The sequence below is a fragment of the Danio aesculapii genome, chromosome 25 (assembly GCF_903798145.1).
Source record: "Danio aesculapii chromosome 25, fDanAes4.1, whole genome shotgun sequence".
In the NCBI taxonomy this organism is placed as follows: domain Eukaryota; kingdom Metazoa; phylum Chordata; class Actinopteri; order Cypriniformes; family Danionidae; genus Danio; species Danio aesculapii.
In genome coordinates this window covers 33,087,788-33,101,592 of record NC_079459.1, presented here as the reverse complement: position 1 = coordinate 33,101,592, position 13,805 = coordinate 33,087,788, and the positions used below count along the sequence as shown (strand labels likewise).

Genomic DNA, 13,805 nt, shown 5'->3' with positions numbered 1-13,805 from the left:
GACAGAAAGTTTCAGTCGACGTCATTCTAGCTCGAGGAAATGTCTACTATAAAGCTGTACGGGTCGTTCACATATCATATGAGAAGCACTTCTCACAAAACAGATGCTTCATACACATAAATACTTGTGTAGAAATGTTTATTACTAACTTTATTATGAACATGAGTTGATTATAACTGCAGATCAATGACAGTGCGAAACAGCCTACTGTAACGTCTGTAATTATATTAAATAACTAAATAAATGAACATATATAAACACATACAGCCCCTTACAGTCTCCGATATGTTCCCAACTACAGAAGAACTACATAAAGTAGACATTTCGCCCGTATTTAATGTGCTTCTTTTTTCCCGGCTTCTCCTTTGTTTCTACACGCTTCACTCTCGCGTTTGTCAGTGTCTGACAGGATCGGGTTTTAAAAGCACGTCAATAATCAAGCGCAGGTTATTATCATCAGCTCAAGAAGTTTGTTATTTCAGATATAATGTTAGACGCGCGGCGAGCGCTAGCAAGAAAGCGAAACCACTCGCGCCTCAGACTGGCTCGTAAAAAACTACGGGGCACAGGGTAAATCTGCTCTTCTTCTTGGATTTGTGACTGTCCATCAAGATGACGACAAGGTTTGTTTGAGCCCAGATCGACCATGGCTCGTTATTATATGTATTTATAATTCCCCTAAAATCTCTCGCTGTGTTTTTCAAACATGGCGGATTTTTTGTTTTCATTCTGGCTTGTTGAGTAAGCGAATGACGTGTCTCTGTAAACCAATAGCGTTCAGCTGCGCGTGTGGCTCTGCCTTTTGGTACCCTTTCTCGTGTTTGGTACCCTTTCGAAAGGGTGCCGAAAAAGTGGTACGGTACGGTTCGGTACGCTTTTTGACAGTGGAAACGGCCATAAAAGCGTACCAAACCAAACCGAACCGTACCGTACCACTCAGTGGAAACGGGCCATTAAGATCAATGCGAACAGCCCCCCCCCCCTCACCCCGCACCCCCTCCCACCAAGAAAAAAAAGTGGGCTATATAATAATATATAATAATAATAATAATAATATATATTGATAGTCCATATTTATCATGTAAGTCCTGAATATCGAATGTCAATTAACATCTGCGTATAAACAACAGTATAGACACATGATCATAATCAATATATACGCTTAAAAATTTCACAACTGATACAATTTTCTAAGAAGCTGTCAGAAAAACATCCAAGACAAAGTATATGTTTGAGCGGAACAACTTTCAGAGCAATAAAATTTTCCTCTGACAGGCCAGCTGAGGATCAAATCAGACAAACAGCTCAGTCTGCGTCGTCTTTTGTGCTTTGTCTTTCTGTACTCCACAATAGATGTTCATTTAAGATCGCCCCCCCAGACCCTCCCCACCCAACACAAACAAACAGTCAAACACACGGAGCATTCACTGAGAATCGTGGATGTGGAGCACAATTAAAAACTGCAGCTAGCCATCAATTCAATCACACATGTAGCGTCATATAGTAGGAATGAGTCAATAGAATCATGTTTTGGAATGAATCATTTAAGTCATCAATTCATTTTTATGAGTACTGTAGGTACGTTTTTGAAGAATTAATTAATGATTCTGTATGCTGTGTATAGTATAAACGTAATCTGAATGTTCAGTATTTGCCGTGTTGTCATCATACATCTTTATTGTCATGTAAGGATGTGGGGCAACAGAGGTGAGGTTCCACGTGCAGTTTATTTAAGAGAAAAGTCAGACAGGCAACGGTCAAATCAGGGGCAATCAGGAGTATACAGGAAATCCAAGAGCATAGTCAAAAGCAGGCAAACAGTCAGGACAAAACAAGAAACAAGCAAAACAAGAAGAATGAGTAAAACAAAGGTCAAAAACATGGGAAGGCAAAACAAGGATAATGCTTACGTGATGCTCTAAACAGAAACAAGACTCAGCAAAGATTGTGTGAATGTGTGGTGTATATATAGTCCAAGTGGCCGAATTGTAGTTCTCCAGCGATCTGCAACTGCTAGTTCCCTGGTGATCATAACATTTATATAGTCAAAAAAGGTGTCATTTTCGATGCAGCCAATCACAAAGCATGTTTCTAAGGCCATGTAAACACTACTACGTTTTCATTTAAAAATGCATATTTTTCTCTCTATTTCGGCCTTCCGTCCACACTAAGACAATGGGCTCTATTTTAATGATCTAGGCGCAATGTCTGAAGCGCAGGGAGCACAAGCATTAAGGGCATATCCTTTAATTAAGGGCATTATTCCTTTAATTCTTTTTCATTTGTAAAGATATTTCTGTATTGCTGAACATCCTGCGTGTTTTAAGCAATGTGTATGCGAGGCGCACAACTAACGTGCTTTGCGCTGGACTTTAGACCTGCTTTCAGCTGGTCTATTGCAAAGTCTATTTTATTTCCTCAAAATAGCAACGCGCCAGCAATGAGCCTTAACACACCTCCATTTTAGACCAGAATGGGCGGACATATGAGCGCAAATGCATTTGCTATTTAAACAGTGTGGCGCAAAACGTCAAAATGACATTTGCGTTGAGCTGAAACCTAGAAAATAACATTTGCGCCGTGCCTTGCGCCGCATTGCGTCGAGTGTATGATAGGGCCCAAAGTTTTTAGGAAACAAAAACATATCTTCTTTTAAAAATGCTGTCCAAAGTGGATAATTTTGAAAACGATGTTTTCATGTTGCAGTGTGGACAGTAAAAACGGAGGCTTTCGTAAACGATGAAACATTTTAATTATGTGATGCAGTCATGTGACCAATTCAGCTAAGACGGCAGATGACATTGTATGGCAGATGTTTTGAATGCTGTCTGTTTTGGCAGCTTAATAAAGATTAATGTCAGTTTATACAAGCAAGTTTGGAAGCAGAACACAGCATTACAGACCATACATTGAGCGGAGATTTTAGGTCATTTTGCTGTGATATTTCAAAGAGATGCAAAGTAAATAAACGGCAGGCGCAAATAATGCAGATAAAAGCATCTTACGTCATGAACGAAAGCGATTTCAGTCGTCATGTGGATGGCCATTTTTTTCGGAAAGAATTGAAAACTAAAGTGTGGACATGGAGTGTTTTTAAATGAAAACGCCAATATCTAAATTAATTAGTATAGTGTAGATGTAGCCAAGATGAATCAGTCATTTTGAACCAACTAATGAATGATCCAGGGGCCATTCAAACAGAACATGCCTTTGTGTCTAAAAAAAACGTAAGATGCAGTGCTCAGAATTTGGTTTTCAAATAGCATCTCATCCACCATGTTAACGTCAAATAAAAAAGTTGTCATGCCAAACATGCTACCGTAAACAAATGCTTACAATTTTTGCCCTGCCTCTGATTTGTTCTGATTGGTTCACTGCTCTATTGCTAACATTAATGAGTGGCGCTGCGTGTAAAAGTTGAAATTTGTCTAACTTGACATTGCTCACGCAACATTATGGGATAACATAGCATCCCTCAGATTCGCATTTCAGAATCTCACCAGAAATAGTAGGTCATTTATGTACTTCTTGGCTACTGTTTTTCTTGAATTCTATGAATATGGACATACTACTCGGGTCTAATTTTTCACATACTATAGTAAGGAAGTATGCACTTTTGGATGCAGCTATTATCTTACCAACACCTACTACAATAAATGATCAAAAGCAGCATAAAGATCATGTATGTCTGTCAAACGTGTGTTTATATAGAAAAACAATGGAAATGTAGTGTGTTTGGAATTTAAAAACGAGTGTGTGAATGGTCCCTGAGACAAGAACTTGTCACCACCTACTGGCATTTTTTTGTATCATATTTGCTTATCAACAACAGCTGTAATCCAGTACAAAAACACAATCAACAAAATATTAATTATCGTCGGCACCAGTGGTGTAGTAGTTAGTCCGTCAACACATGCACTCCGGTGCTCACGGCGACCCAAGTTCAATTCCCGCCTTGTGGTCCTATGCCGATTCTTCCCCTCTCTCTGCTCCCCACACTTTCCTGTCAATACTCTCTACTATCCTATCAATTAAAGGTGAAAACCACCCAAAAATAATTAAAAAATTAAATAAAATAAAAAATGTATTATCGTAAAAGCAAAAATTCTACTCCCACTTCAACTACATCTCTACTCTTCTCTGATTTGTGCTTATTAGCGTGATGGGAGGGGTCAACCTGTCACTCATATGAAATCCACCAATAGCAATCCATAACCATGCAATCAAATCCCCACGGACAAAATCGATTCTCATCCTATATTTATCCTTACATTAATGAAACGAAAATGATTGCATATTCCATGCCAACTTATTTGTAAAAAGTAATTTACACTACAAATTTTACAATACAATTTTTCCAAAGTCCACATCACATACTAAGAATTATCATCATATGAGAACATTTCTAGCATTTCACTGTTAAAAAAAAACAAAAAATAGTTCTTCATGGTAGCGGCTGTAGGGTTTCGACCAGGACCAGAGGCACAGCGTCTGCCTCACTCCCCAAATGAAGAATGTAAACATGAGAAATTCTCGTTAAAGAGTAGTGTTTGACGGCCATGAACTCCAGAGCCCAATGAAGTCAACCGTGTTTACAGTAAAACGCTGTCATGTATACAAAGCATTACACCTGCTCTGAGAACACACACTCACGTCTGCCGATGAGCCACAAATCAAACCCCTTTAAAATAAATAGCTTGGCTTAGGACTCAGCATAAACAACCATGGCTTTTATCTGTCAAGAATGACAGAGATATAAATGTGGCCACTCTGAGGACAATAAAATAACAGAGACTTTAGCAAGAAAAGAGAGATGACAAAAAGAAAATGACACAGAATAAATCAAGACTTTGTTATGATGCGACTACAAGAAAAGTTTCAAAAGATGAATCGATTCAAGATCATCTCACACTAATATTTAATTACTGACACTTCCTTACTGTAATGCATCTACATTATTTAATAAATCACACTCAATCACTATTATATTGTTTCAATGATAAATATTGTATAAAAAACTATGCAAAAATGCTAATAAATATGTCATTTGTTCTATTTTACTATATTATACTACTATATTAGCATTAAAAGCATGATGTTTGTACATTTTACATTTAAAATAATATGCATTGTGTACATTTTACACATTAATAACAATGTTTGTAGTTTTTTTTTTTTTTTGCATGTTGTTTAATGTTTTTTGTAATTATCATAATTTTTAATGGTGATTCTTCTGTAAATTTAAAGGTCAAAAATACTATTAAAAGATGATGCATTATTCAAAAAATCCTGATCAGCATTAAATAAAATGCAAATACTACCTTTATCTATGTATTTCACAGTTTAAATAATATTTCTTTCATTATAGTTATGTATATTGTGGGTATTAAATTCAAATGAAAAAAAATGCAAATATTTTTTGTAAACATTGAAATAAAAATGTTTTTTTTATGAGCCAAAACCTTGATCTACATATTTTATAATTAAAATATTACAATTTTAACATTCTGTTAGTTAAAGTGAGTTGTTTTATTGATATGGAAACTATGGGTAGCATATTAAATAGGGCTGGGCGATTAATCTAAAAGTAATCGATTGTAGGTTTTGACTGTTGATTTCGATCAAATTTTTCCAGATCAATTTTTTTTTTTTACTGTTCCTACCGTGTGTGAAGTCACGTGACTCCGCTCCGTTACTTTGCACTACATTGACGATGATTGGAAGCTCCGCTAGAGATGCCTTTAGATGGCGTATTTTCCATTAGATTAGAATTATTATTTATTATTTATTTAAATATTTGTTTACAGAAGATTCAAGAAATGCATTGTTCAAAATATTATTTACAGGATATACAAGAGTTTAGGGTTGGGCGATGTCGACCAATTTGGCATCTTATGATGTCAAATGTGAAACATCGCGATGGACGATGGCATCATCATCGTAGGCGCCGATAAATTATTTATTTATGAATAATTAATTAATTCATAACAAATTAATTATTTATAGCCTACCGCTCCGTTGCGTGACGCACATGGTCTTAGTCTTACTATACCCAAATCATAAATAAATAAAGAGAAGTTACACACAAATTACCACATGTCAAATCATTTTTTCCGCAGGACTCTGGCATGAATAGGCAGAGTGATCTGTGTCGTTATAATGGCGTCCACAAACTTGGTTGGTAATAAAGGTGCACAACCAACAGGAACCAACCAACAGTATATTTTAGGTTTTCGCTAAAATTACTAAAAACAAGCGTAAAAACGAAATACTGAAGCAGTGTACTGACCTACTGACTGCCTGGAGCTCAGACGAGCGCATGACAGTGTGTGTGTGTGTGTGTGTGTGTGTGTGTGTGTGTGTGTGTGTGGTTACGGGATGTGCGTTTTTAGCTGTATAGTGTGGACGGTGGGTTGTTCAGAAACGCTAGGTGAAACGTCAGTGTGGACGTGGATTGTTTTTGTTCTAAATAGCCATTTTTAAAACTAAGACGTATTAATAGGGCCTAAGTGTGTATTTTTCACGAGCAGATTTGCGACGGAGGCGGGGCGGAGGAACGCGATGTCGGCTCAGTATCGTGAAACATAAAAAAAACATAATTCCTGATTTTCTTTCCACTGGTGTTGACCAATGGCACCAGTCCTTCTTGTTTACGTCTTATTTTTCTCTTTTCTTGCCCAACAGCTCTCTCTTTAATTCCACAATTCTGGTTGTCTCTGCCTTAACCATTACAAACACACCATTTATCACATTCCTCTGTCCTTCCCAGTGTTTCTCCTCAAACCCCTCCTCCTCCTCCTCCACCTCTGGAATCCATCCTTCGCTCCCTGCATCCGTACATCATCTCTCTTTTTCTCTCCACTGCTCTCCACCTTTCTGCCCTTCCCCTCACCGGTGGCTTTTTGTGTCTCCAAATTAATCCAACCCCAAAAATCCAGCATGACACATTTAATCCTGCTAAATCACATGCCGATGATGGTTGAAACCAGATGTTTGCAAGCACTTTAAATGAATTATTTATTGATATTCACCTTTAACTATAGCGCAAAAACATTCAAGAATAACTATCATCATGATTTTGTTTCTGAATTGACATAACATCAATTTATTAAAAGACTAGTTCACCCAAAAATGACAATTTACTCTCCATTTACTCACCTTCAAGTGGTGCCAAACCTTTATGGATTTTTTTTCTTCTGTTGAATGCAAGGGAAGATATTTTGAAGAATGGTGGTAAGCAGCAGCCATTGACATCTATACTATGAATTCAATGGCAGCTGCTTGCCAACATTCTTCAAAATATCTTCTTTTGTGCTCAACAGAAGAAACTCAAACACTGTAAAAAACATTATATGACAAAGTCATGACAACAAGCGTTTCTGTTGGATTTTAATATGTTAATCAGTTTTCATCTAATTTATTAATTTTTTTGAACAACAAAAAAATTATTTTAAACATGGTCATACAAATTGAGAAAAGTTAAAATTTTCATTTTAGCAAAAAAATACAACAACAATAATATATGAACTCAAAATGACTTTATACACTTTGAAAAAAAAATAATAAGACTAAAAAATAATAAATCTAATTTATGTTCAGTAATATTTTTAGTCAGGTTGTTTGATGTAAATTGAAATGACTAGAAAAGTTAAGTTGATTCAACTAAAAAAATTAACAGGAAGATGATGACTGAATTTGAATTTTTGGATGAACTATCCCTTTAATTTTTGGTTTATCTGACTCTTATAATGTACACTGTAAACAATGCTGGGTCCCACACAATTCCTTCATGTTCCCAACACAAATCAATTAAGTTAACTTAATAATTTTTACAAATTTAGGTAAATTGAACATAAAACATTTAAACTGTCCCCCCAAAAAACTAAGAACTGTGTTGTTTTAACTCATTTCAAAAAATAAGAATTAAAAAATAAGTAGTTTAAACAAGAAGTCATTTTTTGAGTTTAATAGATTAAAATGTGTTTGAAAATTAGGGTTACACTGACAAATGTAATGATGAAAAAACAACAAATATTGTTATGTTGCTTTAACTTATTTTATTAAGTTAATCAGCTGTCAACTTTTTTTAAAGCTATACAAAGTTAAATTTATATGTTTAGTCAGCTTGATTAATGTAAATTGATGATGATTAGAAACGTTAATTTAAAGAATGGTGGAAAGCAGTAGCCATTGATATCTATGTATGAAGTGCTGGGTGCTGCTTCCCCACATTCTTCAAAATATCTTCTTGTGTGTTCAACAGAAGAAACTTAAACACACTGAATCAAAAAGTCATAACAACAAGCGTTTTTATGATATTTTAATAAGTTATTCAGTTTTCATAGCACACAATAGTCTTTGTTAGTTTGGTTGCTGTAAATTGAAATGACTAGAAAAGTTTGTTTGATTCAACTAAACAATTTAAGGCAGCTAGAACTTTTGACAGTGTATGGATTTACTTTATTCTGGATTACTTGATTCTGGATTCTTTGAAAGAAAACTTTACTATGGTAAATAAGTACCATATTACCACCTGATTCGTCACTGTGTTAGTAATGAACTGATCTGACAGGCAACTTTTAGTAATCTTTAAAACTATTTTTAGTCTGTTTGAAACTTAGGGTTAGGGATTTACTTTAGGATTCTGGATTAAATGAAAGAAACTAGACTATAAGGTAAATACAGAGTACCACAGTATTACCACCTGATTCGTCGCTGTGTTAGGGATAAACTAGTGAACTGACAGGCAACTTTTAGTAACTCTTTAAAACTATTTTTAGTCTGTTTGAAACTTAGGGTTAGGGATTTACTTTAGGATTCTGGATTATTTGAAAGAAACTTGACTATAAGGTAAATACAGAGTACCACAGTATTACCACCTGATTCGTCGCTGTGTTAGGGATAAACTAGTGAACTGACAGGCAACTTTTAGTAATCTTTAAAACTATTTTTAGTCTGTTTGAAACTTAGGGTTAGGGATTTACTTTAGGATTCTGGATTATTTGAAAGAAACTTGACTATAAGGTAAATACAGAGTACCTCAGTATTACCACCTGATTCGTCGCTGTCTTAGGGATAAACAAGTGAACTGACAGGCAACTTTTAGTAACTCTTTAAAACTATTTTGGAAGTGTCACATCAACAGGTGATCAATGAACTGTCTTACCTTCGAAGAATCTCTGTAAGGCCTCCGTTTCATCAATCACGGTTTCCATTCTAGCGGCTCCCGCTTATAAACTCCATGAAAATGAGCGGCGGGAGTCGCGTCCGCTTCAAACTCTCATCATCCCTGCTTCACCCACAATTATCTTCATATAAGAAACAGCCACCGAGTTCCCCGGAACGATATCAACACAAGTATCTCCTCCAGATTAATTAATAGAACAGTTTTAGTAGCGTAAATCACAATTCCTGAGGTTTCTGGGGAGATTTTTACCTTTGGATGTCAGGTGGAGGCATATTCCAGCTTTTTTTTTCTTCGATGATTTCGTTTATTCGTCTCCGCAGTACATAATTAGGGATTTATATCATAAGAGCTGGATGAATGTAGTTGGAGGGTGTTTTTGATGATCCTGTGAGCTGGAGCTGCGCTCGTGCCTCTTTCAATCAAACGCGCGCTTAACGTCCGTCTGTGCGCGCTCTCGCCCAACTTGCGCCGTGCGCGCGCTCCACTAGTGAGTGCGAGAGAGAAGACAAATGTAAGAAAAAACATTGTTATATATTGGATATATTCCGTTCTGGCTTATCCTGATGATGTATTACGTATGACAGCGACTTTGACGGAAATGTATCAAGACATGCACTTACAAACTTACATGTTTCTTAATAAAAATAAGCCTCTGGTATTGTTTAGTCTAATAAAAAACCTGTAAACAAACACAAAAACACAAACGCACATGTTTAATAATAAATAACAGCATCATATACTGTATAGCATAACAAATGCGTTTGATGTCGCATGCAGTTTTTCAATTTTTGGAAGATTTAAGTCCTTATAGGGTATTTACTTTTTAATACCATGGTAATAACGTAAATTTACCCTTCATTTATGCTCAAAGAGTAGGCAAGTGAAATATTCGTTTTTTACTAAGTGTAATAATATCATAATAATAATCAAAATAATCATTTAGTCCCATGGAATATGATAAATTGCAATGATATTACAATTATACAAACTAAAAACAAAATGTAAATAAAAATAAAGTTGTATGAAATGAATTTCAGTGCATTTTATTAGAAAATACTACTTCAGATTTTATATTTTAGAATTTCACAGTTAATTTATCGTGTTAGCCCTCTGCTTTGTAATTATTTAGGGGGATTTAGCTAACAGTTTCAACAAATACAGTAATAAACTCATTAAAGCATTAAAGGTAATAGTATTTGTAACCCTAAAATGAAAATAAAATAATTACAAACTGTAAATGACCATTTTTCATTAACACTGCAACATTTGTAAGTAAAAAAACGTTAAATTTAACTCCAAGATCAAACTGAAAAATAAGAAAATACATGAAAAATAAAAAGAGCAAGCTCTCTATTGTTTGTATTACTTAGCCATATATATATTTTATTTATATATATATATATCCCCTGCATTTGTTTGCCCTGTGAGGGAAACCGGAGCACCCGGAGGAAACCTACGCCAACACGGGGAGAGCAACTCCACACAGAAATGCCAACTGGTCCAGCTAGGACCATCAACCTTCTTGCTGTGAGGAGACAGTGCTAACCACTGAGCCACCATGTCACCCCTCGAAGTAAATTGTATCTATTCTGTATTAATAATTAAATAAAATAAATCTTTGTTACACCTCCAAATTTATTTATTTTTGCTCCCAAATGTTCTAAACTCTCTTGAAATGCTCAGTCAGAGGCCTTAAAAACACATGAAAATGATAAACCTTTACTCTATTATGGTTAAACTTTGTGTTTTGTGGCTCTTGGTCAACTATTTTCCAGTGGTGGAAAGTAACAAATTACAAATACTCAAACTATCTTGTCTATGGGGATTAGAAAAATCAGTCCTGTGATTCCTGCCCAATCAAATCGCACATAGAAGGTAAATCGCATCATAATAAACTACTTCAAGACATGGGCGATTTATATTTATTATATAATGTATATATTATTTATAATTGCAGCAAACTGTTTAGAAGCATTAAAAGTGTCCAAGAAGATGTCCAAAATCATCACACGCAATGACCTAGAGACTGTTTAGATGCATGTCACTGATTGCTGTTACTTTATTAGTACCAAAATGCCCTTAAACACCCAGCAGGCACAAAACATCAACATGACATCAGATTGACGTTGTGCCCCAACGTTGTGGGGATGTTGCATTTTGTTTGGAAATGAAAATCAGAACTCAACGTCAGGCCTACGTCAATGTCCAACATCCAACCTAAAATCAACCAAATATCAACGTCTAATGATGTTACAGCTTGACGTTGTGTGGACGTTACCACTATGACGTCTATCAGATGTTGGATTTTTGTTGCCATACCTGACGGACAAATGTCAGTATTTGACGTCAGTGTGACGTTGGTTTAAGATGTTGGCTCAACGTTGGATTTTGGTCACTATCCAACACAACCTTAAATCAACCAAATGTCAACGTCATTTGACGTCGTTATTGGACATCAAAATAAGATCGTCCCGAATTTTGGTCACCTGACATCACAACCTAAATCTAACCTAAAAATAACGTCTTATGACATTGTATTGCCTGCTGGGCAATAACTAAATGCACTACAGAATGTTACGTTTACACACATCTACAAATTAGATGTAAATGCATCAGCTTTTAACAGCGTAATACTCACTACTCGTGAGTACTTTTGAAAGGGTTACTTTTGACTCATACTTTGAGTAATATTTACAGCAGATACTTTACTCTACGTGCACTACACTTTATAGGCAAGTAATGGTACTTTTACTTGAGTATGATTTTTCAGTACTCTTTCCACCACTGTATATTTCAGACTCAACATTGCATATCTTGCGATGTGACTATTGCAGATGTGCACATTGCGATATCAATGCTGAAACCATATATTGTGCAGCCCTACTAGATAATTTTCACGACACTAGTATTAAAGGGACATTTACTAGGTTAATTAGAGTAATTAGGCAAGTCATTGTATAACTGTGGTTTGTTCTGTAGACAATCGAAACAAATATTGCTTAAGGGGGCTAATAATATTGACCTTAAATAGGCTTTTAACAAATAAACTGCTATAATTCAATTAAATTCAGCTTTATTTGTATAGCGCTTATACAATGTAGATTGTGTCAAAGCAGCTTCACATAAAAGATCATAGTAAATAGTAAATAGGAACAGTGTAATTCAGTTTGTAGTGTTTAAGTTCAGTTCAGTTGAGCTCAGTTCAGTGTGGTTTAATAATCACTACTGAGAGTCCAAACACTGAAGAGCAAATCCAACGATGCGCAGCTCTACAGATCCCGAACCATGCAAGCCAGTGGCGACAGCGGAGAGGGAAAAAAAACTTCACTAAAGGCGGAAGTGAAGAAAAAAAACCTTGAGAGAAACCAGGCTCAGTTGGGCACGACCATTTTAATTTCTCCGCTGGCCAAACGTCTTGTGCAGAGCTGCAGTCTCAGCGGCGGAGGCTGGAAGCTGGCCTCAGCGAAGACTCGTCTGTCTCTGGAGCGTCACAGGAGTCAGTCTCTTGTTCTCCACTCTTCCATGACCATCACAGTAGCACCTCAGGATACGGCCTGGTCCAGGATATGGAAACCTTGGGATCATCTCGTCGTTGGTCTTGGATCGAATCAGTGACTCTGCATAGTCTGAGGGCCTCGGGAAGAGTATCCCCAGGTGGAAATGGAGAATAAAGAAGATAATTAGCGTAGCTGCTGTTCATAGTGTATATCAACAAGATGCAGAACCTGTGTGGAAGCCCGCTAAGTGGTGCACTAAGTGTATGCTTTACTTATTCTAGCCGAAATAAAACCAATCAGACTTTCTCCAGAAGAAAAAATATTATAGGAAATTACTGTGAAAAATTCCTGAATCTGTTAAACGTCATTTGGGAAATATAAAACAATAAATAAAATAAAAATAATTTTGACTTCAACTGTATGTCTGTCTGGCGATTGGGTTTGAGGGATTGTGAATGAATGAGGTGTAACGCCATCATTTCTCACTGCATGAGCTGAGTGATCTGTTTCTCTGCTCTCTTTATCCGCGACCTCTTTACGAACAATGCCCCTGTGTCCGTCTCGGCCCCCTCCCAATCAAATGCAGTTTTGTTGTTTTTACTCACAGCTGGAGCATCTTTCTCTCGCTCTCCTTTTTCCTCTGTTTGACCTGAACAACACGCGCGTTCTTCCCACGACACACTGCGTGGATTGTTTCGCGCGGACGCAGGCCAGAAAAAGAGAGCTTGAGGCTGCAGAGACAAAGAAACATCTGGCTGTGTTAATGCACTTCGTCTAAATGTGAGCGTAGCTGTGTGGACGCACACATGTGACCCTGTCCAGTGTGTGTGTGTGTGTGTGTGTGTGTGTGTGTGTGTGTGTGAAGTTACAGCATGTCTTATTGGGGTTGTATACTGCTATTGTTGAGCAGGAGTCATTGAGACCATGTCATTCAGTAAAAGTAATCTATAAAGCAAATGAGCCCTGCGGTTTCTAGAGATTTAGGCCTGGCCTTGTAGAACTTCTGTGGATTTTACAGATAAAATAAGTTAAATATTTGTTAATTTATTGAATACAACAAAAAATTATATTATGATTACACTGAGAGGTGGCAGAGGCAGGGGTCGCCTCACAGCAAAAAG

General features: G+C 36.4%; 1 protein-coding gene across 4 annotated transcripts in view; it reads right to left on the bottom strand.

The window, feature by feature from the left end:
* myrf (myelin regulatory factor) overlaps positions 1 to 9,610 on the bottom strand; it is a 72,754-nt gene extending 63,144 nt beyond the window's left edge. For all 4 annotated transcript variants that reach the window (XM_056452311.1, XM_056452312.1, XM_056452314.1 and 1 more), the window contains exon 1: positions 9,167 to 9,610. In XM_056452311.1, the coding sequence (XP_056308286.1) occupies positions 9,167 to 9,215 (49 nt within the window). In that variant the 5' untranslated portion in view covers positions 9,216 to 9,610. The remainder of the gene's footprint in view (positions 1 to 9,166) is intronic.
* Positions 9,611 to 13,805: the final 4,195 nt, after the last annotated feature.